Source organism: Rattus norvegicus, chromosome 18 (assembly GCF_036323735.1).
Source record: "Rattus norvegicus strain BN/NHsdMcwi chromosome 18, GRCr8, whole genome shotgun sequence".
NCBI lineage: Eukaryota > Metazoa > Chordata > Mammalia > Rodentia > Muridae > Rattus > Rattus norvegicus.
In genome coordinates this window covers 72,123,936-72,150,049 of record NC_086036.1, presented here as the reverse complement: position 1 = coordinate 72,150,049, position 26,114 = coordinate 72,123,936, and the positions used below count along the sequence as shown (strand labels likewise).

Below are 26,114 nucleotides of genomic sequence, written 5' to 3'. Positions count from 1 at the left end.
CATATGTACACTGAGGTGACTGAATTTCAAGTAAAACTTACTGTTTAAAAATATTTAACAGTTAAGAAATAACAAATAATTGACTTAATTTTTCTACTTAATTTTGCAACATCAAACTACACTGTAAGAAACTATAGTGCGACTTCTTCTTCTGGATCAACAACCCACGCAAGCACATCTACATCTTAAAGCAGCACTCTATGGTCGAGGAACATGGCAAATCAGGCTGGAATGACCAGGGCGGCTTCTTTCCTGCGGGTTAGCCTTCACAGCACTACGAGACGCTCCTGTGGGCTGCTAGGGGAAGACATTAACAGTCTTGGCCAACTGTACATCCTGTGAACCACAATAATGACAGACAGGGCAAGGCACACACACGGGTGGGTGCAATAGTGGCATGGATGTGACTGGACAACCAAGAGTTTTCTGGCCTGCTCCACAGAAGAAACACATAACTGCGGCTGTAACTCTGGCCAAACCTACGGCAGTAAACGCACTGTTCTACTGAATGGCCAAAACATCAAATCACCCTCTACATTTCCACATCGACACCCGTGCCACTCTCAACCCTCATCAGAGACTTTGTGTGTACAGTTGACATTGGTTAACTTACAACCAACTGATCAATGTGTAAAGAATGAGTGTTCAGCCATGAAAGGAAGATCGGTATCACGCCCACCCCAAAGCTCAGGGACTGCTGTGGAAGAGGGAGTGGAAATATTTTGAGAGCCAGGGATTGGGAAGAACTGGATTAAAAGTGTCTTCTAAATATGACAGGACTTCTATACTCATGAACTTACACATCGTAAGCCCTCACAGGATTTATGTAAGATCGAGGCAGCTAACATTCTAGCCGAGTGGGGAAGGGCTCACGAGTCCCCACTCTTACTGAGCAGCTATTGACAGCTAATGGCTCTGAAGAGGGAGAGTCGACTTTTTTAAGGTATGGTCCCTTGTGGGTCAAGCATGCTTGAGAGGATGGCCCACACCCATTCGTATATGAACAGCATAAACTGGAATCAGTGGAATTTTTTTTAAGAGCACAAAGTTGGAAGCCAGTGCGAAGGGTGTGGGGTAGGTCTGGAAGGATTTGGGGAGAAATAAGGTGAAATGGTCAAAATATTGCATAGAATTTATTCTTAAAGAATAAAAATATATTTTTTAAAAAGCATAGTAAATCAAATAAGCTTCTAAATTTCAAGTAAATTTTGATAGTAAAACCAAGGTAATATTTAATTGGGTAAAAGAAAAAGAACATTTCAAGCAGAACACAAAAGAAGGGAAGCCATTACCGTGGTGACCTCCTATATAACCCAACACCACACAGATCACTTGGAACCTGCTACTTCACCAGTTCCACTCAGGCCCACCTCACTCCATCAGCAGTGGAGGCTTGGATCCTACTCCTGGTTCAGACAAGCTCATGACCTACCTCCTCACTGAAACAGCAAGTTTCAGGTACAGTAAGAGATCGCCTCTAAAACTACTGTGGAAAAGTGATCAGAAGGACATCTGCTTACAAGGAATGAACAATCTTTCTCCAATCTTCTTTCCCAATTTCTACCATCTCCATCCCCACAGTGGTTTCCCCTGACTAATTTCTACTCTCCACCAAATTTCTAGTAATTCCTAGTCTTCAGCAAATAGCCTCCCAAGAGGCTTCCCACGGCTTCCTATGGATAGACACCCTGGGCAAGGACCTTTCCTAGTAAGCACTACACCTGGAAGAGCATTTAAGTCTCCCCCCAGGAACAAGCAATTCCAGCAATTATCCGCTAAGCAGTAGGCACTTTAATATTTACAACAAAGACAAAACCGAGCACACAATTAAAAAAACCAACAAGTAAAGCGTTACTTAATCTTAGCCAATCTGCCAGAGTCCTGCGATCTCCATTTCCAAACACGGGTCAAATGCTGACAATCACTCTGAGTACCAGTCCATCAGTCCAATCTTGCTCATCTTGCACTAGACTGTGACAGCATTACAAGTGACTTCCACACTTCTATTCACCTAAATACACACACACACACACACACACACACACACACACACACAGCACCACCACTTCCTCCTCCTCAGCACTTGTCCACTGCACAAGATATCTTGTTAAGATAATCTTTTGTAAAATGCAGTTTTTAAAAAAAAAAAAAAACGTATTTGCTCTTTTGTTATTTAAACCAACACTCAAACACCTCCAGCCCTCTAAATGCTAAGTGAATTCCTTCTCTCTCCACGTGAGCTCTTCAATGCAGGAAGGCACTTACTACCTTGGAATCTTGACTGTGGCCCTTTCCTGCAGATATAAGACTCTGCCTCAGTGAGTTGCTGCTTCCCTAGAGATCAGCTCAAACCTTCAACCTTGCATGCTCTCTATCCCATTACTGCACTTGTCTTCTTTTGAGTTCATTACTGTTTCAAACTCTGTTCACTCCTTCAATGAGTGGGTAAATCTTCCTCAGGAACTTTCATCTGCTCACCTCTACACACACCCCCATTTGTCTAGGAACCAACACAGTCCAAACAGCAAGCACTTCATCAGCATATGCAGAAACAAGCCAAGCCGGTAACTTAAGATACACGTGAAACAAAGTAAAAGAAATGGCTAAGAAGTCTAACAAACAAGGCAAACTAACTACTGCAGCTGCCAAGCACAAAGTCTGGTGCTACCCATTATCTCCAGGTATCAGGTGTAGGCTTCTCAAAGCTCACTGGAAGCAAGCAGAGCCAGCCCTTACCTAAGGCACTGCCACTCCGCAGTAAATTCTGTCTTCTGGACAGACACATGTAGCTATGATGTACAAAGAAACACTGGAACATAGTTTCAAAACCACCTGTCACCATTCTCCTACCCACTGTCCTCAGCTCTAGAATGATTACAGTTATGCTCAAACTTCCAGCCTCTGAGATGACTTCCAACTACAATGCAAGCTGAGAAGACTCTGCCTCACCCACTGTTCTTTCTTAAAAGCGTGCGTCTCACTGGGAGTCAGCGCCTTTCTAACTATTCACTGCCGGACCAACTCGGGAGGAAGCTACTAGCCAGCACTCGTCAGCTGTAGTTTTGAGTATGTGTTTTACTTCCATTCAATGAATATTTATTGTTTTCAGTCACAGAGATGAGAATGGCATGTAACTTTAAGTAACAGAGATAAAACAATATATCTAGTATTGCTTAAAAGTCAGTACTCAAGAAAATAATCCTTAAAATACTCAAGGCTTAACACAACAAAACAATTTACTTTAATAATCACTGTGTACAGAGGACCTGGATACTGCAGCCCCTCACCCAGCGTAGTGCCCCGCCCACTCACCTTGGTATGGTGACACACTTAGTATTGCAATTCTGAGTGGTGATGGCTTTCTCAAGCTCATCTAATCGTCCTGTTTTCTTTAGCTTTTTCACCAGACTTTTCACTGCTTTTTCACACCACTTTTCTTCCTGTCCATTCTGTTCTCCACCACCTGCTCCTCCAGACCCACCGGCTGATTTTTTCCATCCCAGAAGTCTCTTCACCACTGGCGGAGTGAATGGCAAGATGGACGACATTTTCTTACCAAGGGTAACAATCCACACTCAGAAACAGCCTGGTAAATCTACCCTAGAAAAGACATTGAAACATTAATTTTAAAGCTAACTTAAAATAGTGATTTCAATATGCTACCAAATGTAAACCACAGCACACAACAGAATAACAACTCTTCACTTAATTAAGTTCTCCTAATACTGACGATGCTGTCTTCACTACTTTCAATGAACTGTGGCAACAAATTCTTCTGAAAAATCAAGAAGTCTCAAATCTTGGGCAAATACAGTTTTGCAAATAAAATCTTTGTCAATGTTCTGGACAATTCATTTTACTAAGGCCATTTTTCTTTATTAACCTTGATGAAGATTAAAATATTTTCACAAACACCAAGTTTTTCACATTTTTAAGACCAGTCTATTCTCAAAAGATTTAGCAACAAGAGTCCTGGAGAATATATATCTAAGTGGTGGTATGCTTGCCTAACATAAACAGGCTCTGGGTTTAACGCCCCCCAACAGTAAGGAGTGGAGGACACTTAAAAATAATATATACACACACCCAATGCTCAAAAATTTCTAAATTTTCATTACGAATAACGAATAGTGATCAAGCTGATAGAGAAAACCTCATCTGCTTCAAGAAATCTCTTTAATCCCATCTATTCTTAATACCTGATCATTTTTATCTAATGATGCACACAGTAAAATGAAACATACTTGTCTTCCTAGGCAAGTCCATTCTACCCTGTCTTTTACTTCCCGTACGAGAACTCCTGCAAGCACCAACCTCAGACGTCAGCACTGATTCCCTAAGGAGGTGATGGGCTAATCAATCTTCATGTCGCCACTTATTTTCCTCACCATGAAAACCATTTGTAGTTATAAGAATTATGTGTATATTATCTGATGAGATCAGCAGTGTTACTATGTAAGCACATTTTTTATACCTTTTTGTCTTTTCATTTGCTTATTTTTATGCACTTAACACCAGTTTTCCTATTTTATGTCAGTCTCAATTAAAATGTCAATCAACTGACTTTTTTTAAAATTTATTTGTATGAGTACACTGTTGCTGTCTTCAGACACACCAAAAGAGGGCATCAGATCTCGTTACAGATGGTTGTGAGCCACCATGTGGTTGCTGGGATTTGAACTCAGGACCTCTGAAAGAGCAGTCAGTGCTCTTAACCACTGAGCCATCTCTCCAGCCCCAACTGACTGTTTTTAATTCTGGAGGCAGCCTCACATCCTAGAGTGTAGTATCCTCCCACTGACCTGAAACATTACTACTGTCCTAGGAGCCCCTTCACCTCTCTGTGAGCTAAGGTTGCTATTTTCCTAATTCCATGTCTCCATCATCCTGATCTACGGCATCTACTGTTTCATGGAGCATCTCCAAGAAAGAGATAAAGATGTCAGGAAGACTCAGTTGGAACACAGCTTTTATACATTAGTATTTACTTTTATAAGTAGCAATACTGCTACTTGTGGCAATGATTAAGATATGGTATTACCTTAATTTTCCTTAAACAACAACAACAAAAAAAAAACAACAACAACAACAACAAAAACCAACCCAAGTCTCAGATAGTTATTTTAACCCTGTAACTTAGTAGCCACAGGAAAGTACAGAGACCCTCTTCTTGATCCTTACCAGAGCCTGGAATCATCCATTACCCACCATTTGCCTGCGTGGTTCAAAAGAAAATTCCACTTTATGGTTGTTTTAAGTCCAGGTGCAAAACAGATAATGCAACTAAGGTGGACAGCTTGCCTCCTGAGTTGTGTTAAATCTAGAACAATTCCTACCCTCTGCTTTTCTTTTTCTTCATAAAACTGATTCAGGAAGTAACATCTCGTCTCTATGTGAGTTTACATTCTTTAATTGTTTTCTTCGTCATGTCACTATTTCTTCTTGTATTTGTATAATAGGAGGTGAGCTATACGTCTTTAGATTATATTTCAACCTACAACAAGACACTATATGTCCTACCTGTTTGTGACAGCTAGTGACAAACTGTACCAGTTTGTAGGCTGACTTCTTCCATCATCCTTCACGAAATGTGATCTCCCTTTAATGACGGTGGCAAGATTTACTTACTAGGATTGCTTTCCCATTCTGGTTCATCCATCATTACATTTAATTCTTTAAAAGGAACTTTTCCTCATCAACTAGGGCTGTGTGTTTATCCGGGTCCCATACTTAAGTATTTCATTTTAGTGTTCATTATGACTAGTTTCCTAGGGCTGTGCTATGAATCACCACAAACCCTTATAAGGGCATTTGCCAAATTCAGAATGATCTCATCCCAAGATCTATAACTGCATCTTTTAAAACCCTTTTATCCAAATAAATTCACATTACAGGTATGTGTCTGGAGGGGAATGTGTGTCCAGTAGTGAACTTTAACTCTGATTCATTCTTGTTTCACGACTCTAACACTGAAAATCTTGTATTACCTTTGTATTACCTTACTTTATATGGAAAAAAAGTTCAAAAAAATACCAGTGTAAGTTCCAGAAATAGGATTATTAGGCAAAGTTTAAGATTTCTTTACAGCTCTATCTACTGAGGATAATAAAAAAAACTGCCTGGAAAGTCTCCTGAAATAACCACTTTCTTCAGAGGTATTAGCAACCCAAGCTAGTTACGAGTCGTTTCTGTTCCTCCTACTTCATGTTCCTTAAGTGTTATACTCCCCACATCCATGTTTACAGACACCTTATGAATCTCTTCAGTCATAGACACCATTCCTTAGCTTTCTCGAGTCTGTGTTGTTTATAGGATAAACAGGTGGACATCTGCACCCACTCTCACTCTCTCAGTCTTACATTACGGACACCACTCTGTAACTAGGTATCTGCACCAACTTTATTTCCTGAAGCCATTCTGTACAGTTCATACGGTGAACTTGAAGTCAGGCCAAATTAAAGTATCCAAACTGAAGCACAAAGGTGTGTGCAGGGTGGAGATCCCAGAACATCCACGAAGAAATGTTAATTATGCTTATTTAATGTCTAGTCTCCCCAGTTTGAGCTGTCTCAGCACGCTGAACTGAAGCCAAGTGCAATTCAGTGAGCAGAGCACACGCAGAGCAGGAGTGAAGCTTGTGTTTTACCACCAGCAGTGCAAGAAGGAAAGACACAAAGACTCACATGGAAATGAAGATGTGGAATGATCAAACCAACTCAGAGAATGAAAAAGGAAACTATATGACCTACATCACCTTATTTCCAGACTTTGGGAAAAGAAAAGAAAACAAATCAAAACAAAACAAAAACCACCTAAACTAAACAAAATAAAAAACCTAAAAGGCCTTAGTAATTATAGAGTAGGCACGAAGGGAAAGTTTGCAATTCTAGAAGTTACAGTATGGTCAGGAAGAGCCTACTGTTTACAGCCTACTCTCCACTAAAGGTACTAAGTCAGTCTCCTTTTCAACAACTTTTCAGTATGTAAATGAGAAGCATCTCCCACTTCCTTCTTCATGGGGAGGCAGAAGCTTAAGCTCTTGGAGGACAGTGTTTCCTTAACCTTAAAAACTTAAAGCACCAACCATAAATTCCTATAAAGTAACCCCTAAACTAAACAAAGCTTATATAGTTTACACTGAAAGTAAGTAGACAAGCCACAGACTGGGGGAGATTTTACAACATGTATCTGACAAATGACTATAGTTTAGAATGTGTAAAACTGAAAAAAAAAAATCAAAGAAATATAGTTTGCTAAATAAGAGAAAAGCGAATTACAAACATTTAATTAGAGTAAAAGAACATACTAGGGAGTATTACCGACTATCAGAAAATGCAAAGTAAACCCCAATGAAGTACTGTTTCACATCACTTAGGATGGTTCTAAATGTCTCAGACAGTATCAAATGTTGATAAGAACTCAAGCTACCTTAATACTGAATTCCCCACACTCACTGCCTCAAAACGGCATGAATGGACTAAATCAAGGTGTCTGTTAGGCTAGGTCCTCCTGCTCGCCTTTCCTTCCTCACTTGTGAAGACAACACTCTGAGCTCACATCTACCACCTCCTTTTTGTCATTAAGCCTCCCGCCCATGTCTACTAAGGACATTGTGACTACATTTAGGGTTTTTCCAGATCATCCAAACTAATCAACCCCTCACAATATCTTAATTATTTTATATGTATAAAGTCCCCTTTGCTATATAAAGTGACATTCACAGGTTCTGGTCACTGCAACCTATACATCTGTGGGCAGTTTGGCCTACTGTGGAACAACTGCATGCCCCTGCTCTGCTGAAACACTGCTGACACAAGCATACAATGACATAATGCCTTCCTTAAGAGTCATGCATTGCCCCACTAAGACATAGTCAAGAAAAATGGGGGCCTATGAGCTGAAGTCTATCTCCAGAACCCACATGATGGAAGGAGAGAACCACCCCTTCAAGTCATCCTCCTATAAGCACTCTATAGTATATGTTCCCTGCCCCACAAATAACAAAATCTTCAAAGAAAAATAAAACCATGTCCACTTTAAAAAAAAAAAAAAAAAAGGACTTGTACAAACTGAGTATGGTGATACAGGGAGGGCTATGATCTCAGCCCTCAGGTGGCTAAGGGAGGAGGATTACAAGTTCAAGGCTAACTTCAGCAAAACTCGCTGGTGGATGGGGACTGGTAGTATAATGGTATTGTGGGGAGCACTGACAGCTTCCACAATTTATAGACAGACAGACAGACAGACAGACAGACAGACACACACACACACACACACACACACACACACACAGAGGAAAAAAAAAAGGGCAAACGCTGCTAATAAGATTCTAGAACTTTCCTTAGCAATACAGCAGATCCAGTGATCAGCTGGGGGAGTTGGAAGGCAATAAAGAAAACAATCAGAATGTGACAGGAGCTGTTAAACTGTCAACAGGGGCTGACTAATAAAACATACAAGCACCAAATGTATCAAAGCTTCATCTGACAAAAAGGCAGACATATAAAACCCCATCAGATACATGATAACCTTCATACCCCTAGCAAGAAGCAAAGGGTACCTTTGGGCCTGTTGTATTCCTACCCTACCATAAAGTATACTCTAGGGAAGCCAACTGTGTGATGCCATGTGGTACAGTCTCTTCCTAGCACAGAGAACATGATCAATTCAACCTCTGGAAGGGAAAGGTACCACAGAAGTGACACCAGAGCAGAAGTCTCAAGACGAATAGCCCATAGGCTAAGAGTCCACCACGTCTTAAGTCACAAAGGATTTTTGGAGCTAATGGCTAGAGTATGAATATAGGAACATGAGAGCAGTTAAAGACAAGTTGGCTTTGTGCTTATCAAAACAACTGTTAAATCAGTCATTTTAGAAACAATTTACATGTCCTAATTAATGTCCAACTGGGTGTGGGCATTTATGATTCAAAGGTTCTGCTTCCTGGTCTGGCAGGCAGTTATGCACAGGTGTATCCAAGACCATCGGGCCCCAGGGAACAGCATTCCAGAGCCGGGCCCCAGAATCAGTGACACATGCTGTTAGACTAGGAGGTTGTGCTAGTCACACAGCAGAGGGCCACATAAAATACAGTAGAGCCAGGGAGGTCAGAAAGGGCAGGTGGACAGGGGACCAAGCTTAGCAGATACAACTGCAGGCCAGTCACCCTCAAGACTTGCCTCAAGGCCATCAGCCTGCTGTGGTACTGAGAATCTAATCTTTCAGGACAAATCATCTTCTTGGGTTAGTGACCGATCTGTGTGTCTGGGAAAACTGTTAGAAAAAGAAAAGTTCCTGTACTTTGTGAAGTGAAAACTTCTGGTTTCTTTGGAAAGTTATGTCAAATGATGTTTTGCTGGGGCACAAAAGTAAAAGGATGTCTTGCTGAAGCAAACACATGAAAGACTGCTTTCCTAAAACAGACACAGGTGAGAGGATGTTTTGATATAACAAACACGTGAAAGGACCCAGGATGGAGGAATATAAATATGACCCCACAGACAGTGGGAGACAAGGTACTGAGTGTTGGTCTGGTTTGCTCCACCTCGCTATTCTTTGCTAACGACACACATGTTCCCCTTATATAGTGTTGTTGAGCTCAACTTGTGATAACACAGCCACTGAGAGAAACTTGCCCAAGAACTGCTCATGGGGTTCCACAGCAGCTCGCTGCTTCTGCCACCTCTCCTCAGGCCAGCTGGTGAGTCTCAGCTTCTTCAGGACTGAAACACAGCTGCTGGTTCGTGCCCAGTGTCTGCCTGCCTGGAGAACTGGCCTGCAGATGCTGAGGCGTATCTGGGGTCTACTATGGGACTGAACTGCTGCCAAAGATCAACTCACCCCTAAAGAACTAATAATGTCGGACAGGTCCACTTCCCCACATCCTAATAACTTTTCTCTTCCACAGCTTCTGCTTGGTGGTGGGACAGAAGACATGTTGAACCCTTATTAAAGTAGGTTGCAAAAAATTTGTGCCTACAACTTTGGGTTCAAATATTCCAGTCACAAAACTTTAGCCAAAAAAAATAAATAAAATTAAACTTGCTTGACCATCAGCGAAACCTTCAAGAGATTCTCCTTAGCATCAGAACGATCCCAGCAGACTCTCACTCTTGGGGTAAAGATATGAAATGAAAACACCTTAAATTTAAACCTGTTTTGGCTTATCTGAATCACATGATCTGTGCTGTCATATATCAGTGTCCCTTATCATGTCAGATCAATTATGACGAATCTGGAACCAAGCAAACACTTAGTTACCAGCAGTAACTTTCCCTATCACGGTAACCAGGCTGGCCAACCCTCTCTGGATGATTTTTACATTATGTCATAACATTTTAAGCAATATTACTTACAATATTGAATAGTCATTTATTGTATTTTAAAAGTATTCAGCCACTGTTTGAGATGCAAATGTATTGAAAATAAAATGACAAGACATGGCAATTTGTTCCAAGTTAACTACAAATTGGACAAAAATAAAACTCACCTTCTAATCTTACCACACAAATGTGAATGTGTCATTTACAGAACACAAAGTTTCTCTCCAACAGTGTGTCAGGCAGCAAGCTCCCTGACACTGAGAGGTTTTTTATTTTGTTTGCTAGCATCTGCAAGAACTAAGTTCAGATGCTGTTTCTAATTCCTGAAATAAATGATACTAACATAATGCGGATTTTTAAAGGATAGACAGACAGCCTTGATGCCAAAGACAGTTTAAAAACTATCTTAGTAAAACTAAGAGTCCAAGATTACTCACTGGAAAGTTTCGATTAGGTAAAGTCTGACTACCCTGAGTTTCTAGCGAAGTCTTCTAATTATTAATAATTCCCTCCTAACGTTAGCAAACACCATATCGATATACGGTTCCTCTTTTATGCATTCTTTAACCACTGTTCTTTTTTTAAACCACATTTGATGTAGATGATACCCAAAAATATACATTCTTAAAAAAACAACAAGAAAATTTAACAAAACAACGAAAAAACTCTCCCCAAATGACTAGGGTGGTTTTTCATGCTCTGATGTTATCTTCTGGAATGTACAGGCTCCACGTAAAAGTGCAGGGATTTCTGAAGACTGCATCTGTGTGTGAGCATGTGGTATTGTATCTGTGTGTGAGCATGTGGTATTGTATCCGTGTGTGAGCATGTGGTATTGTATCTGTGTGTGAGCATGTGGTGTTGTATCTGTGTGTGAGCATGTGGTGTTGTATCTGTGTGTGAGCATGTGGTGTTGTATCTGTGTGTGAGCATGTGGTGTTGTATCTGTGTGTGAGCATGTGGTATTGTATCTGTGTGTGAACATGTGGTATTGTATCTGTGTGTGAACATGTGGTATTGTATCTGTGTGTGAGCATGTGGTATTGTATCTGTGTGTGAACATGTGGTACTGTATCTGTGTGTGAACATGTGGTATTGTATCTGTGTGTGAACATGTGGTATTGTATCTGTGTGTGAACATGTGGTATTGTATCTGTGTGTGAACATGTGGGACTTGCAGTTATTTGGACTGGATGGATAGTGATCAACGTGTGTGAATTTTTTCCACGAAGCTCTCATACATTTTGCTAAATTTACTTATTCCTCCAAGCATCATCGTTATCAAGATGAATGTTTAAAAAAAGAAAAAAAGTAAGGTTTTGAGAATCTGTCACTGTAGGCAGAGCAGGTTTAACGTGTGCAAGCAGCCCCAGAACATACACTTTATATTAAATACTACTCTCGACCCATTATGAAATGTCAGGATTGTGTAATAATCAAATATAAAGCATGCCCAACATAGTTAACAAGCTCTAAACATTTTTCTAACCCCATTCCCTCCAGATTTTTCTCAGGAACAACTATCCTGTCTGCCATCAGTCACTTATGGAATCTGTTACATCGTATAGCCAAAGTTTTTTTCACACTTTATAAGCTTATGATGAACCTCACACTGGCCAACTGGTTTTCTTCCCTCACTGTTGAAACTATCTGTGCTAGCCTATATACAGAGATCTATTCCTCACTCACACGCTCCCTCACTCCATGCATGACCCAAGCCCCATGGTGACTCTCCTCTTTGCAGGTGCTTGAGTTCCAGTCCCCGCTCTCAGGAGCCCTGCAGACAGTCTGGTACACATGCTTTCCTACACTCCACGAATGCTGTCCTGCAGAAAGCACTTGGAAACTAACCGAGAGCCCCATGGCAAACACACTCCACACTGCAACCTAATGTGCACATAACTCCTTGGAGACCGTTCCTCGTGTGCTATGCCCTGCCGTTTTTTCTAATGAACCATGACTGAGAAGGAGAATCAAAGGAGCAAATCCTGAGACCTACCAATTTTAAAAAATCAAAAGGAAAAAGACAGGTGTAACAGGTTTTGATTCTGTTTGTAACATTTTAAAAACATAGTAAAGCAATCACCTTGAAATACACTATCTGCAAGGAGAAATGGTACGGAGAACACAAATGTACTTGCACCAACTGCCAATCTTCCAGAAATCAAGAGCCTTTTAAATTATTACTACTACATGACATTGTCTGAACTTTCTAATTTTAGTTGTAGGACAGGTTTCATATACAGGGGTTGTGATAAGGACTTTGGGGACATCTGCCACTGCTGACTAGGATTCTATTCCTAGTAACTCTTAGTTCATATTCACTGTCTTTTCTCTTAATTCACACCAATCTCATATGTCTTCAGTCAGATGTACCAGCCAACTGTTTTAAGTGTTATTTAGTGGTACACACCACTTCTACCTTTAAGATCATCCCACGTGGTTTACCTTGTATTGTCCAACACATTTAACATTTCACCTCTAGTAGCCTGTTTTGAATGGGTTTACACATATAGTGTCCTCCTCTACACACTGTTGCTAGGCTTTTTGGTTTTCCTTTGGTAAACCTGAGGCAAATACCACTGTACCTTAAACACTAAAGCTACATGCTATGCCCAGGTATCTGCTTGGTTCCTACTTGCCTCTCAAGATGCCCTCAGCTGCTACGTCAGCCATCAGGCTGCTTGCAGCTGTCACCGCTCCACTCCATCCCATGATGGTTCAAGACCAGCCTAACACAACCCATGCTTCCCTTTAAAACTACATGAACTAAAAAAAAAGTCTCATGAGACTAGCTAGGTAAGGAAAATGGAACGTAATAGGTAAGAAATAAACAAATACTAACTGTAAAAAACTTAAAAACTATTACCTCTAGACCGGCTGTGGGGAAGCTAAGCAACACCACGCTAATTCACCAAGTTCTACTACAGCTGGGAGTCAGGAGGGAGGAGATAAAACCGACAGGGCTGTGAGAACTGACCCTAGGGATTCCATCCTTAAAGGTAACTCCCAAGCTCTCTCTAGGTAACTGCTTCTCTGACTCACTGTTCTGGAGGGTAAAACAGAAGCCCTGACCAGAGAATGGTTAGGTACCACTGTGAACAGAGTAAATGCACATGAGTACACACTAAAGACACTCCCAAGCCCTGCCCCATTGGCTTCTGCCTCTTAAAGATGTACCTTAATGGTCAGAGTCTTAAGACTCTTCAAGAGAATATCAACCAACCTCAGAGAAGACATACACATACCAATCCTGAGGGCTTACCAACAGCCCACTCAGCTCCCTCATCCAGGAAACTTGAAGGGGACAAGCTTCCCCCACATCTCCAGTTTGTGTCAGCTTTTTTGTCCCTTCTTAGTAAAGCAATCACCAACTATCTAAAGAAAAAAGGCAAATAAAACAGAGAAGGGAGCCTCTAGAAAACTGAGACGACATGGAAGAGAGCAAAAGTCGATCACCAAGACAGAGAGCAGTTAAGACAGCAACACTGAAGCAAGAGCAGCAAGTGCTCAGAGGGTGAAGGAGAGAATAAGACATCTAGGTGTAAAGGCAAAGACTGGGAAACAGAAAAATCACACACGCGCGCACACAAGCATCCACACGCATACACACACACACAAACACACCGGGCGATAGACTGAGTAGAAGAAAAACACATGAAAAATCCCCAATGGTATTAGCAAAAAGAGCAGAAAGGTGAGGAAAACAGGAGGGGCTGAGGCCCAAGATCCAAACAGGAGTTCCAGACAGACAGTGGAGGTGATGGAGAGGAAGGGCGCCAAAGATGCCAAGGAAGCCACCTGGAACCAACTGCAGCACACAAATAGTCCACACGCACCTGACCCCACAGCTGGTGACACGAAAAAGTCACAATGCCAAGGACAAAGCATAAAGTTAAGGGGGAAAGAAGCCACACAGATAAAAGGATCTGAATGGCTCTGGTGTTCTCAAGGCAGCACAGAGTTAACTGACCAATTACGGCCAACCTGAATTTCTCTTGTCCCAGCAATAAAGCAGCTCTCACGCTGGTTTGCTTTGGTGGTGGTCAGTGCTGTGCTGTGTATGCTCAAATGCCTCTGCCCACTGGCACAGCTTCAAGGACTGTCCACTTGAGTCCTTCACCCATCTTCTAGGGTTTTTTGTTCTAAAATTCTTCAAAATACTCTGAATAGAAAACCTTTATAAGATATACGATTTCCGGGGTTAGGGATTTAGCTCAGTGGTAGAGCGCTTGCCTAGGAAGCGCAAGGCCCTGGGTTCGGTCCCCAGCTCCGAAAAAAAAGAAAAAAGAAAAAAAAAAAAGATATATGATTTCCAACTATAATCTCATTTTGAGAATTATCTTACATTTTCTTTTCTTTGATGCACAAACACTTTTAACTTTCATAAAGTCCAACTTACCTTTTCCATTTGTGCATTCACAGAACCATGGCCGAAGCCCCTGGTGTGACGAGGGCTCGGCTCTGCTCTGGTCATTCTTTCCCTTCAGCCGCCTGTGCATCTGGAGGGATTCTTTGTAATTACTGTTATGGTATGGGGTATCAAAAATACCAAGAGAGTCTACATTCATGTTTTGTCCCTATGCCTTCAGAGTCCTTATCACAATTCAGACTAAACATTTTAAGAGCTGCCGAGCAACACATAGCTAAAGGCCCCCCCACCAGACTGAAGAGCTCCAAAATATGGAAGAAACCAGTAATAAAAGCAACATTTCTGGAAAGTAAAGCTCCAGGTAGGAGGTAAGAGGGAAATTACTTTGTACTTCAATTTCCTATTTTGTTGCTTTTGAATTTTGTACTATATGCATAACTATTGCCTATGCAAAAAGATAATTAAATTACCTTTCCTTCAGGCAGATAGTCTTGGCCTACTACTGTAAATCTGAAAGACACTGCTTGTCCAGGTTTGGTGAGGGTCAAAGGCATCAGCACTGCAGCACTATTTCTAATACCCGTGACTAAAGTGACTTCAATGTCCACCAACAAGAGTTCTGGTGAAACATAAGAATATAACACACTCTCAGGGTAAAGGCACTTGCCACCAAGCCTGGTGACCTGAGTTAATCCCTAAAACTCTATGTAGGAGAACCAACTTCTCCTGTACTGTCCAGAAGCATGTAACATACATGTGCATGCACAAGTGGGATGTGAATACAACATGCACACAATGCTCAAATGTCCACATAACAAAGCAAAAGGCATTCATATGAACAGCCATAGGGCAGCCTGCACATGAACTTTCGAGAACAGCCAGCCATATCTGCTAAGGCAGTACTCGTCCAAGTGTGCTTAGAGGGGACACAGCATGGTGAGCACTACTCAGCTTTGCCGAGGCAGATGAGTTTCTGATTTCCAGGACAGACTGACACACTTATTTACATGCCACAGTTAGCTATGGTTGTACTTTCTTTTACATGTACTCTGCTTCACCTTCCTGTGACATTAAAATCCAGCTGAAAACTAGTGCTCCTAGCTCCTCTCTAGGCAGGCCATCTCCCAGAAGCGGACTGTTTCAGGAACACCAGAAGAAGCTTTACCTTTGACCTACTTTTTCTATCATCTCTCCCTTTCATCAACTCACATTAGAAACTATTTTATCGGGGTTGGGGATTTAGCTCAGTGGTAGAGCGCTTGCCTAGCAAGCAGAAGGCCCTGGGTTCGGTCCCCAGCTCCGAAAAAAAGAAAAAAGAAAAAAAAAAAAAAAAAAAAAGAAACTATTTTATCTGACATGTCTGTTTGCAGTGGGAGAAAGGAGCCGAACCTGTGTCTGTTCCTGCAATTTGTTTATGTCACCACAAGAAATCTACATTACATATGACCACATCAGAGCACTACAGGCTGACTCAGAAAGATTTCGGGTTCCTATCCTGGGCTACACGGGGAGACCATGTCTGGGGAAAGTATACAAGCGCACAGCATTTGCATGAAGTAGCCCATTCAGGCCCACAGCCATGAAAGCAGCACAGCCCAATGAGAAAATACCTAGAAACTTGACATTCACCCTAGAGAGTAAGAGACCTGACAAAAGGGACTGTGGGAGAAAGGCTTCTTCCTTTCCTCTGGCAGCAGCCAACAGGTAAGCCAAGATGGGTGCATACAAATACATCCAGGAGCTATGGAGGAAGGAGCGACAGGATGCACTTTCTTCTGAGAGTCTACTGCTGGCAATACCTCCAGCTCTCTGCACTGCACAGGGCTCCCCACCCCACCAGGCCTGATAAAGCTCACAAGCTGGGCTACAAGACTAAGCAAGGATATGTTATTTACAGAATTCGTGTCCCCCATGGTGGTCGAAAATGCCCAGTTCCTAAGGGTGCAACTTACGGCAAGCCTGTCCACCAAGGTGCTAACCAGCTGAAATCTGCCCGAAGCCTTCAGTCTGTTGCTGAGGAGAGAGCTGGGTACCATTGTGGGGCTTTGAGAGTCCTGAATTCCTACTGGGTTGGTGAAGATTCCACATGTAAATGTTTTGAGGTTGTCCTCATTGATCCATTCCATAAAGCTATCAAAAGAAACCCTAACACCCAGTGGATCACTAAACCAGTCCACAAGCACAGGGAGATGACATCTGCTGGCCACAAGAGCCATGGCCTTGGAAAGGGCCACAAGCTCTACCACACTATTGGTGGATCTCACATGCAGCCTAGAGAAGGTGCCAATACTCACCAGCTCACCGTTACCGTAATACACGTAATATTTGTAAAACTCATATCCACTAAACAACTCAGGATGGGGGGCGGGGGGGACGGACAGACAGACACGAATCTGGCAAGTAAAATACTTGGCAAAAGTTAAAATGGAGAAGAGAAGCAGGTAGTAAATACAGAAAGCAAATAGGGCTGACTGAAGAGGTGTCTCAATGGTAGAGCATTTGGCTAACATGAAATTCTAGGTACAGTCCCAGGTACAAAGAGAGAGAGAAACCAAATATAAATTGTCCTTTCTAAAACTACAAAAGGAGGAGGAATGTCAGTATCTTTAAATGGCAGAGGAAAACGAAGTATCTCTCAACACATACATGAATTTTTACTTCAATAGAGTCTGGAGGTGGGGATGGCTCAGTGGGTAGGAGCCCCTGCAGCACAAGCATGAGGGCCTGAGTCTGAGTCCCCTGCACCTATGTAAAAAGGAATGAAGGGTATGAGACAAGATTTCAGGTTCAACGGAGGAAACACGAGAGAGATGGGTTGAGGAAGACACCTGATGTCCTTGAGGCTGTGGCCTGTGAGGAAGACACACACACACACACACACACACACACACAACTAAACTGAGGGGGTTGCTGATGCAAGCTAAATGACCTTATCTCTTCCTACAGAACCTACAAAAGGTGGACAAGAAGCAATTCCAGAGCCAATCATGTTCTGACACCTTACTGTTCAGAACACTTACATGTTCTCACTCCCAACCCATACACACAATAAATAAAATAGCAACGCTAAAGAGAATCTCAAAGGTAAATATGTCAACCACAACCAAAAAAAAAAATGAAAAGGCAGTGATGAATGCCTTACAGAATACCCAAAGCTCCAATGGAAATACTGTAAACATCACTGCTTTAGACTGCTGGAAATAGATGTTCAAACACATCACACTAAGCAGAGAAAAAAAATAGCCAATAATCTGAAATTTCATGTGGTAGCCAAAGAAATCACTGATAATGAAGGCAGTAATAAGGATTTTAAAAACTAAAATGTAAAGCTCAGTGGGAGTGTTTGCTTAGTAGATTCAATCACTACCACTAACCCCCTCCCCATTAAAATATGTATTTTAACAAACTGAAAACCAGATTTCTCAATTCTCTCACTAATAAGGTTCTTTCCAAAGTTTTAGATTAGTAAAGGACAATGCCAAATGGGAACCCAAGTCAGTCCCATGAAGGATGGTGGGTAATATGGCTTTTAACTAAGCAGAAACATTCATATGTGCAATCTCATGGACTGTTATAAGCAAATGTGGGTCTGGCCTCACTTAACTGTCCACCTCACTTAAGGGGTGAGCTCTATGTAGACAGATGTTCCATTTAATTCAGTGACCCGCCTCCTGACACAGAGAGCACGGTGTAGACAACTTGCTCCATGCTGGCCCAATTCACACCTTTACTAGGCTGCACGGAAGCTGCAACTTTATCATCAGCTCACAAGCATTCAGCTTCCCCAGATCATAAATGTGCACTAACACAAGACTGCACAGGCCCAAATGCAAGTCAGCAGAGTGCCATGCATTCCTAATGGGCTTCCCGGTTTCCAGGTTGGTCTTGTCTTACTCCTGACCTAGTGCCACATCAAACATGTGGTAAGGGCTGGCAGGCTGCAAACTCAACTACGCATTCTGTAAAGCACTGGTGCCAACAGAGCTTTCTACAATGGTGAAAACAGTCTTTACCTGTGATGCCTTATACAGCAGCCAATACTTGTAATATAGCCAACTAAAGTTAAAGTTAACTAAAATAATATAAAATTTTTAACTTCAGTACCTCAGCCTCATCATCTGTACTTCAAGTGCTAAACAGGCACCATAGCACACAGACACAGGTACACAAGCTGACAGACACAGGTACACAGGTTTTATTTTGAATCTTTGCACAGAATATCCATCTTTCCTGAGTACATTAAACCTACAACTGTTCCACATGAGAAAGGAAAAGCTGAGCTTTGCACACAACACAAAGAAACACAGCCTTCCTTCAGAGGCAGCTTCTCCTCACTACTGCTTTACAGACTTGTAGCCAATGAAATCCCATTTAAAAAAAAAAGTCAATCTAGAAGTCAGTAACAATCACACATTAAGTTTCAAATTTTAACAACAAATTGAGAATCTGCTCAGAATATTGTCATGGGTACAACAACCATGAAGGCAGAATGTCTGTAGAGGCCAGGAAGCCAGACAGGAAATGAAGAGGACGGGGAGGTAGTGGGGGTGGGGGGCTAACAGAACTAATGATGTGTAAGAGTTATATGGAAACCTACTATTTTAAAAGTCAATTTACCTTCCCATGAGTTATCAGGGAGATCCCAACCCCCTGCAAAACAACAAAACAAAAACAATCCAAGCAACTGCCATTTGTCTTGGGTGACCACCAGAATGAGATGATTATTGCCAAAGACATCACAAATTTATTTCAGCACAAAAAGATCTCAAGCTATAAGCTGAGCCAGAGGCTTCCCCGATAGATAGTTTTTATAGTACCAAAAGGAAGAGAAAATTCACCAACTGTCTGACCTAGCTATCACCCTGCCTGGCAAGATGTACCTACAGGTGCAACAGTGGCATGCATGGCTGTTTCGGGGATGACCAACTGTAAGTCTGGTCAAAAGCCCATGACTAGAGGTCACAGGCCGTAAGGAAGAACCTACTACTTGTGTTTTGCTAAATGGGGAAACGCTCACCAAATTCTTACAAACGAGCTTCTTCAATGGGTCAGGGTGATGGTTGATGTGGAGATCATAACCTGTCAAAGTGCTCAGAATAAGAGATCTGCTGAGTATTCAGCCCTAAACAGGACATCTATTTCACCTTCCTCCAAGGCTCAGACAACATCAATGGATGAGGAGTGAAAAAACAACAGAGTCAGAAGATGGGACAGAATGATGTGGAAAAGGGTTTTGGTGGGAGGTGGAGAAGAATGAGAAAGGATAACCAGGGGGATATTTTCAAAGAACACTACACTTGAATAAAACCGTAAAAGAATATTTTTAAAAACGAATATAAAAACACACCAAAGGACCAGGCAACTGTCCTAAGAGAAGATTCAGTTATAACTAAACAAAACCAACGGAGCTACAGAAAGAACCACTCACACTGTAGGATGTGAGGCAGGTATGCAGATCACAAAACCACTCTAACATGTCTAGCTATGTGACCAAACTAGAGGCAATGTCTAAATCCAACTGACTTACTAAAATTATATTTTTATTGTATCAAACTACTGAAGTGACTTAGAACCATATTTAATGACATAAATCTAGAATCATAACTGAAGGCATCACCACAACATGTAGAGAAATGACCAAAATTGATCAGTGATAGTACGACTAGTTTCTTTAATACAGCGGCAAGGCTGGCTTCCTTGTTAGGTCACCAACAATTACCAGATAGAGAATGAAAATAACCCTGAGGTAGAAAGGAGGATCCAAATAATCAAAGTCATCTGGCATGGCTTACACTTGTAATCTTAGCATTTAGTAGTCTAAATCACTGAGTTCAAGGCCATGCTGATCTACATAGAAAGTCTGATTTACAGAGAGAGACCAGGTCTCAGTAAGTAATTTTTTTCCAAAATCAAAGCTAGTAATATGAAGAAACAAGAAACCCTGACGAGAGTTGGGTGAATTGTTCACATCGCTCTATCCAGGAAATGTTTAGCATACCATCTCTTAAAGCCTGAGTGAAATCTTTCACCTGACACCAGCAGGCTAACAGAAAGGATGGCCTCCTGTCAAGTGTGATCCAGTGCTCTAAGGTCACCTGTCTTGAGTGCTGGGTAGCAGAAAGACTTTTCAGTCTGAAATCAGGGCTCTCTTAGACAAGATGCTGTGGGTCTTTCATGAAATCCCTGGCTACAGCACAGTGCTCTACAACTCATTTGCTAACCATCCTGAATAGTCATCTAAGCATATCAAGTAGATAATAAGGTCTTAAAAAGGTTTTCCCAAACCAAATTTAAGCTAACTGGTGAACATTCACTGTTAGGCTTTCAGGTCTGGTCCTGCTCTGAATGATCATGCATGCCTGTCAAGAGATGGGTACTTGTTTTGTGCCTTGAAGATTCTCTGTTCACCTCTCCAGGCTGTTACCTGCTTTCTCTTAATAAGGGACAGAAAGCTTCAAGTTCCCCACCATCCTACCTACTCCTCACCACACCCCATTAAGCTTCCCACACTACCCAAAATCTACTAGTTTCAATCTACTGTGGACTTAGATGCCAGGTAACTCTGTTAAAAACATTTTAAATAAATACCACCAGGTTTTAACTAAAACCTGAAAGGATCCCCCTATGCTTTAAGGTACAGACTTGGATAATCAGGCTGAAGGCCTGGTTACTGAGTGCCTATTATGAGGTCAGGGACAGTGGTGCTGGCAAAGCATCTGCATTAAGAAGAGCCCAGGTAACTAAAGAGCAAGAACTTTAACCTGAGACTCCGTCTCCGAGACTGTTCTCCATCTTCTAACTTATGGTTTAACAACCTTAAGTGGTTAAAGCTGCTTTTTCCACTTTTAGTAAAAAACTACTAAGACTTGGAAGTTTGATTTACCCAATACCATAATGAAGAAACCTAGGAGTAGCCTAGGGCTTTGATTCCAACTCTGTCATGTGACTCACTGCCCAGTCTGTATTCTTGGCTTAACTATTTGCATACAATACTCCTTTCACTGGAACCCAAATGACTCAAGTTCCTTCTCTTTCCTTAACCACTCTCTTTAACTACAGGCAATGGTTAATCAGATTGAGACCAAATTAAGCTCAGCAACTGTACATCTGCTCAACAAGCATGCTTCTGAAAGATTAGCTCCATCTTCAGTTTGAATTAACTGCAAAAAGTGCCAGGCATTTCCCCCACCCCAACCTGGACATCGGACATCGTTCTTAGTGTCATAGGAGCTAACACAGCCCATCCGTCCCTCCTAGTGCCGTCCTTTACACCTGACAGAGAGCAATGCAAATAGCTTCAGGAAGTGGCTCTGGATGAATTATGAGTGCTCAAGCTCAGCTTATGCTCTGACATAATTAACCTCCTTACTTTGGGGCCTTTGGCCAGAAGACACAGGATTTTTATTTTCCTAATTCCACTGAGAAGTGTTGTGACTAGCCACAGAAAGTTTATTGTGTAAGTACGTATTACTTGTCCAATAAAGTGATACTGAATTCTTTATAGTCAGTTTCTGATACACCTTTGCAATACTTAGTAGAAAACTTCTTTGCACTCACAGAAACCAAGGGCCTAAAAATGTCTCTTCTGCTTTTACCCAGACAAAGCATCTAAAAAGATATGCCTCTCTCCACCCTCTAAAAAGGATTCTTGTCCCAAGAATATGAATAAACCTCCATCTGCCAGACTACACTATATACAGCTCCTGCATGCATTACAAAAGCACCTGGATAAAAAGGCTGCTGCAAACGTGGTTTCTGGAGTCCAAAGTATTCAGCCAACAGCATCCAAACCAAGCACGAAGGGAAACGGTTAGGCCCACAAGTCAAATCTAAAAACCCAAAAGGTCCTTAAGCACCAGTTCATGCAGCTAAACTACTTACGTTTGCCTGTGTGTTCACTCAGCCTCCCTAATGATAGTACTGACTACTGCAGCATCATCCTATATGTATACACAAAGGAAAGGGCTATACAGAAAACCATCCCCAACAGTCCTAATATGAGTTAAACCACACAACCAAGCCCAACGGGAAGTTACTCTGCAGTTTCTCCCAACACTGACTTTATGAGCCACACAGGGTGCATAGCTATTTACTGACAAGTACCTCAGAACCCCAAAGACCAAATTTTGCAGAACACTCTCAATATGAAATCACTTCAGGTGTACCTACAAAATTGCAACCAACAGTATTAGAGTAGTGTCTTGCTAAGGAACACAAGGAGGTTTATAATCCTAGTCCAGTGATTAAGCCTGGCCAGGGAGGACCCTAAACGTAGGTAAGTCAACTATTTTGTAACATTAAGCATGTACCTGGGCACTCAGTTTAAAAATGTCCTAAGACCACAACAAATTCTCTTACCTCCACAGGTAAGTTTATGCCAAAATAATTTTTAAAAATAACATCGATGTTACTTTATGAATTCAACATAAACATTTGCTAAATGACCTAATGAATTAGAAAAAAATCTCTTTATGACTAAATGGGAGAGGGATAAAAACCTTAAAACTATAATACATTTTGCTTCTCTCATGTCTGGATTCCATCTGCTTCACTAACTCATGGATTGAAACTATTCCAACTTCGTTTTAACTACTTAACACTTCTTTGTAAAGGGGGAAATTGCTTTTTACAGGAACCAAAGTAAACTAATAGGAAAGATATTCCCAGCATGGCAGCAAATGTATTTGTGTTAGGCTCAAGAGAAAAATCCTTTCTATTAGCGGTATGGGGTTAAGTCATGGAATTAGAAATAAGAGATTTTGGAAACTGACATTCCAGGGTGCCATTTTTGTAAAGATAACCTTCAGGTTACATTTATTTACATATGTCATTTCATTAGTTAAGAACACCGCCGTTTAGAATTCCCCAACAAGGCATAACAATAAGGTGGAATGCTGCTGAACTATTTCACATGTTTTGTTTTGTTTTTAAATTGGTGTGACAACAAACAGGTAGCGTTTGCCTTTAAGTGTAAAAGAAATGAATAACAAAACCAACCTCGATTTTTATTTTTCTTTTGTTTAGATTCACAAGGAAACCCTAACCTGCAAGGGTAAGAGGACAAAAGTACCTGGGGCCCAAGGACAGTATTCCTAGAAGAAAATAATCCAAGCACCGACTGTGAAAACCAAGTCTGAAATAAGTGCACTCAATTAGCATGCTTCCTAAAGGCGTGTGATTAGAAACTAATAGGCAGTACCCACGGAGCAACTTTCCCAAGTGCGTGGAGGATGAGCCCGGCAGCCTCAGCCACGAGCGTGTTTCTGAGTGCACACTATGATTCGGAACCCACGACTGTTACGGTTAACAAAGGCCACAGGAAAGAAGAAAAAAAAAAAAAAAAGGAAAAAGTAGAAGCAAAGTACCACACGCCCCTAACTCGGCTCCGGAGCCATTCTGCAACGCAAAGCGAGAGCGGCCGCGAGCCGGGACAGAAGCGGGCCGCAGCCAGGCTGGGCGGGGCGGGGGCTCGGGGCCCTGCCCACGGCGCCGACCCCGGCCCGCGCGCCACGGCCCGCCACACCCCACACGGGCAGCCACGTGACCCGGCCCCGCACACCCCTGCCCGGTCCCCCGGGCGCCCCGGCTTTACCTGCACCCAGCGCCTGGTCCCGGCCCGTCCGAGCCGGGCCCCGGACCTTTTGTTCCTTCCTCTTCCGACGGGCTCCGCGCTGCCGGAGGAGTGGGCGCGCGCAGGCGGAACTGCGCCGCGGGCCCCCGCCCCGCCCCCAGGCCCGCGCTCACCGCGGCCGGCTGGGGAGGGAGCCGCCTGCTCCACTCGGCGCGGCCCCGCGGCCCGGCACTGCCTGCACCCCGCGCCGCCGCCGCCCTCCGCCCCGGCCGCCGCGCACCTACCTTCGGGCGGCTCGCTCAGCGCTCGCGAGCTGCAGGCGAGCGAGCTGCTCCTCCACCGCCGCGCGCGGTAGCCCCGCCTCCCTCCCCGAGCCGCGGGCCCCGCCGATTCGCCGGCGCAGCCCCGGGCTGGCACCCTGCCGCCCGCTGATTGGCGCCCGCGGCCGCCCGTTAGGCGTGAGGCACGCCGGCCGAGCGGGCGCGCACGGAAGACGGAGGGAGCACGGCAGGGACGGAAGGAGGCCGGGCGCCGCGGGCAGGGCCGGGGGCCGAGCGGGGCGCGGGCAGGCGCGGGCCGCCGCCTCCCGCCTCCGGCCCGACCGGCGGCACGCGCAACCAATCAGCGAACGGGGAGCCCGGGGTGTGAGCACCGCGTCGGGGGCCTGGAATCGGAAGGGAAACGTCGCTCGCTGATTGGTTCCGCCTTCCCCGTCGAGCGTGAGGCGAGGCGAGGCCGGGTTGGGTGGCACGCCCGCGGTTGCGCTTGAGTTCGTGTCCGGCGCGCTCCCACCGGGCTCCGGGAGGATCGCGGAAGGCCGCGCAGCGTGCCACGCCCGCAGACCCCCGCCCTGGCGCCTCTGGGTGGAGCGCCGCGGCTAAGCCCTCGCCCACCTCCGTCGTGAGGCCGGAATGGACACGTGCTCGGGCCTGGGCCCGCCCCCAGCCGGGTCTGAGTCGCTGGACTGGCAAAGCTCTGGAGAAGCCAGGGTGCTGGCCGCTGAGGGGCGCGCCCTATGCAAATAAGTGGGCGGGGCCGCGCCCTGGGGGCGGGTGGCGAAAACTGCGGAGCTAGGGTTCTTGTCCGTGGGGTTGGTGTTAGGGCTGGGCCCCTCCTTGGGTGTGTTTCTCCAACCCGAGCCGTAGGTTCTTCTGAAGTAGAACTATTAGTGATAGCTGGTTCGAATGCTCATTGTGAAGCATGAGCAACTATGAGTGCTCCTTGATTTGCTGGCTTCTCCCTAGCTCATGTCCCTAACTGTGCCCCTGTTCCTAGACCCGTACTTCTCACCAAGTTCCCAAATTTAGGACTACCCGCAGTTTGATTTTGACTCAACCCTGGCAGATGAAAGACTGTGTTAGGATAATAAACCTAAATTTGAAATGCCTCTTTCAGGTTGCTAGTGGTAAAGAAAATACCAGAACGCAGTTTGCTTGGCTGTTGGTCATGCCCATCTATACTTAGCTACCTCTTCATAGGATTCCTGGGAGAGGCAAGTTAGTCCAGCAAGCCTCATGAGCACGACAGAGGAGTGCAGGAGTAACAACACAGTGTGCGAAGCAGTTAGGAGTGGAGCATGCTCTCTCCTCAGATGTGAGGGCATCCAGAGCAGGGGCCTTTATGTGGTCCTTGAGTTGTTTGCCCTTCCCTCCAGACTTAACAGGTTTTTAGATAGGCTTTCAAAATCTCCACCACTCTTCTCATGGGAAAGATGTAGCTCGCCCCAGATGCAAGCCAGTCATAGTTTCAAATGCAGCTCTACTCCAAATCCAAAGCCTTTGCCATCATAATACCAACTCACATGTTATAAATGAAAACTTAAATGTTATAGATGTCATCGTTATTAAAG

The 26,114-nt window shown here is 43.4% G+C and overlaps 1 protein-coding gene and 1 pseudogene across 6 annotated transcripts in view; one reads left to right on the top strand and one right to left on the bottom strand.

Moving 5' to 3' along the window:
• Smad2 (SMAD family member 2) overlaps positions 1–25,258 on the bottom strand; it is a 68,554-nt gene extending 43,296 nt beyond the window's left edge. The window contains exons 1-2 of one of the 6 annotated variants that reach the window (XM_063277279.1): positions 25,159–25,258; positions 3,313–3,600 (exon numbers count right to left, since the gene is read on the bottom strand). In XM_063277279.1, the coding sequence (XP_063133349.1) occupies positions 3,313–3,548 (236 nt within the window). In that variant the 5' untranslated portion in view covers positions 3,549–3,600; positions 25,159–25,258. Of the gene's footprint in view, positions 1–3,312; positions 3,601–24,286; positions 24,472–24,549; positions 25,125–25,158 lie in introns of those variants that run through there. The other 5 variants (XM_006254945.5, NM_001277450.1, NM_019191.2 and 2 more) reach the window with 5 other exon arrangements.
• Positions 16,409–19,875, top strand: LOC134483053 (large ribosomal subunit protein eL15-like; annotated as a pseudogene).
• Positions 25,259–26,114: the final 856 nt, after the last annotated feature.